This window comes from Salvia miltiorrhiza, chromosome 2 (assembly GCF_028751815.1).
Source record: "Salvia miltiorrhiza cultivar Shanhuang (shh) chromosome 2, IMPLAD_Smil_shh, whole genome shotgun sequence".
NCBI classification, from domain to species: domain Eukaryota; kingdom Viridiplantae; phylum Streptophyta; class Magnoliopsida; order Lamiales; family Lamiaceae; genus Salvia; species Salvia miltiorrhiza.
The window spans coordinates 36,016,356-36,019,410 of NC_080388.1; the positions used below are offsets into that span (position 1 = coordinate 36,016,356).

Below are 3,055 nucleotides of genomic sequence, written 5' to 3' on the forward strand. Positions count from 1 at the left end.
ACCAATTTCTGTTTGTAAACAATGTAGATCTAGGATTCAAACCACAGCCCATCATTTCCAAGTTAAAAAGAAAAAGCTTTTACACTACCAACAAAACATGCCGATTATATAAAATCAGAAGAACATGTCGGATTTAGATTTGAGATCAAAATTAATTACGGGGTAAGTTTCATAATTATAATTATAAGAAGGGTTAATTGCCCATAAAATACTGAACTTTCTTCTAATTCTAATTTTGCACACAAACTTTGAAATGCAGCGTGAAAATTACTAAACTTTAGATTTTATCTGATTTTGCTACTAATCCAAATTCCGGCCAAATACCAAGCTAATATGACGTGCAAATATTTGACGTGACGTATCTATTGTTAATTTTTATTAATAAAAAAAAGAACACAAAGCAAATAACCCAAATTGTCAATAACTTAATATATCAAATCAAATAATAGTAGTATGTTTTTTTAATTCTCAAGTTTAAATAATTTTTTTCTAGTTCACTATTACACAACTGATTACTCCAATATACTATAAAATAGAAGTCATTCAAATAGTATAAATATAGTTTATAAAAAAATTAATCTTTAGATAATGAAAATTTAATAAACTTTAGTATTACTTAGCTAAATAAATTTTTTATATATTAAGTTATTGTTAATTGAAATGTTCTTTGGTTGACGCACCTAAATTCGAAGAATCCCTTTACTATTATCGAATTTATTCAATTAATTAATTCAACTAAAAAATACTATTATTTGATTTGATATATTAAATTATTGACAATTTGAGTTATTTGCTTTGTGTTCTTTTTTTATTAATAAGAAATTAAATAAAAAATATTATTTTGTCAACTAATTGTCACGCAATAATAAATACGTCATGTCAAAATTGGCACACCATATTATATATTAGCTTGCTATTTGGCCGAAATTTAGATTAGTAGCAAAATCAGATAAAATCAAAGTTTAGTAATTATCACGCCACAGTTCAAAGTTTGTGTGCAAAATCAGAATTGGATGGAAGTTCAGTATTTTATGGGCAATTAACCCTTATAAGAATGGTGCATCTTTTTTCTTTTGTTCCTTTCGGAAAAGGGTCAATTTTAGTTTAGAAATGGATACAGTATAAAAAAATAAAAATAAAAAAAGAAAGAATATTACAAAAAAACGAACAAGTATCGTAATTCCGCGCAGTGAAATCCCGGAAATTTGTTCCCATGGAATCCGATGCGAAAACAATGGAGCATCAAATTCTCGTCGCTTTTGAGCCATAATTAAAGCAGGTGAATTGTTGGAGGAGACGAAGAAATCGGGGATCGATGGAGCACCCTCACGCGTTTAACGTCTCCGGCCCTCGCAAACTTCCTTCCATCAACTGGAAGGACCTCATCAACTCCACCTGGTCTCTCTCACTCTCTTGCATATATATATAGTTGCATCCATCTTCTTAATTAATAAGCTTTGATACACATGCAGGAAGGATCCCAATTACAAGAGGACAGTGATGGCCTGCTTCATCCAAGCAGTCTACTTACTCCAACTCGACGCTCAAGAAAACAGAAGCAAGGAAAATGGACTGGCTCCCAAATGGTGGAAGCCCTTCAACTACAGACTGGTGGAAGCCCTCATAGACGAGCGAGATGCTTCAATCTTCGGCGCCATCCTCGAATGGGACCGCGCAGCAGCCCTCCAACAGCTACTGCTCATCAAGCCCAGTGGCGCGCCCAGGGCTGTGCTGGCCCTCAGGGGCACCCTCCTCAAGGCCCCCACAGCCAGGCGCGACATCCAAGATGACCTTCGCTTTTTAGCTTGGGAGAGTTTGAAAGGCTCGGTCAGGTTCGCCGCAGGCCTCACGGCGTTGAGATGCCTCTCCGACAAGTACGGCAGCGCCAACGTCTGCATCGCCGGCCATTCCTTGGGGGCCGGTTTTGCTCTCCAGATTGGCAAGGAGTTGGCCAAACAAGGAGTGTGTGTTGAGGCGCATCTCTTCAATCCGCCGTCCGTGAGCTTTAAAAGTGTGGGGGGTATGGTGTGGACGAGGATCAAGTCGTTGCTTCCTTTGAGAGGCGGCGGTGATGGGTCGAGATCGGTGGTGGAGACGGAGATGAAGCAGTGGATGCCTCATTTGTATGTGAACAACAGTGACTACATTTGCTGCTATTATAGTGATGCGGAGGTGAGCGGTGGTGCGAAGGTGTTTGTGGCGGCGAAAGGGAAGCAGAGGTTCGTGGAGGCGCATGGGCTGGAGCAGTGGTGGTCCGATGACTTGGAGATGGAGATGGCGCTTAATAATAGTAAGCTCATTAGTAGGCAGCTTCAGTCTTTGTATTCTTCCAAGAATCCATGACCAGCTGTTTTGATATGCTTCTTCTTTTACCAGTGTTGGAGATGTGTTAATGACGAAATATGTGGTGGTGGTGGTGGTGGTATTCACACAACGAAATACTACTAAAAAAGTTACTGATAATCTCATCAGTTGGATTTGCAATACAGTTGTATGGATCTTGGCCCCTTAAATGTCTTACAAGAGAGATTTCATGATTTGCAAATATAATGTGAATTATGGACTTGATCAGGATCCTAATTTATTCTCTGATGCAACTTCATATCATTCTCTAGTTAGGAATCCTATTTGTTTTGGGAGTTCCAACTTTAAATTCTTATACTCCCTCCGTCCATGATTTAATGCCCTATTTGGGTGTGGACACGGAGACTAAGAAAGTTGAAAAATATGATGTGGATGAAATATAAGGGCAGTTGACTAAAGTGATAAAGGTGTTGTGAGTGGGTCCACTAGTAATAAAATGTAGTAAATATAGAATATAAAAATGATAAATGTGTTTTAAGGTGGGTCCATTAGTGACAACTGGTATTAAATATAGGAAAAGAAAAAGAGCAAAATGGTACAAAAAGCACACTAGGGCATTAAATTGTGGACAAATTTTTAAAGGCAAGTAGAGCATTAAATTGTGGACGGAGGGAGTATACATCAATTTATAAAGTTGAGTTTTATGAATTTTAACTTTTAGGGGGGTGTATTCGTTCAGGATTTCTGTAGA

The 3,055-nt window shown here is 37.8% G+C and overlaps 1 protein-coding gene across 1 annotated transcript; it reads left to right on the plus strand.

Moving 5' to 3' along the window:
• Positions 1 to 1,191: 1,191 nt before the first annotated feature.
• Positions 1,192 to 2,565, plus strand: LOC131012202 (GDSL esterase/lipase At4g10955-like). The gene is made up of 2 exons (XM_057940109.1): positions 1,192 to 1,398; positions 1,473 to 2,565. Exons 1-2 carry the CDS (start codon positions 1,316 to 1,318, stop codon positions 2,341 to 2,343), a joined length of 954 nt encoding a protein of 317 aa, XP_057796092.1. The 5' UTR covers positions 1,192 to 1,315; the 3' UTR covers positions 2,344 to 2,565.
• Positions 2,566 to 3,055: the final 490 nt, after the last annotated feature.

What these genes read in the sequence shown, in the direction of transcription:
- LOC131012202 (XM_057940109.1), top strand. Translation starts at nt 1,316, where the DNA reads ATGGAGCACCCTCACGCGTTTAACGTCTCCGGCCCTCGCAAACTTCCT. An exon ending in GACCTCATCAACTCCACCTG is followed by an intron (nt 1,399 to 1,472) that starts GTCTCTCTCACT and finishes ATACACATGCAG; the next exon opens with GAAGGATCCCAATTACAAGA.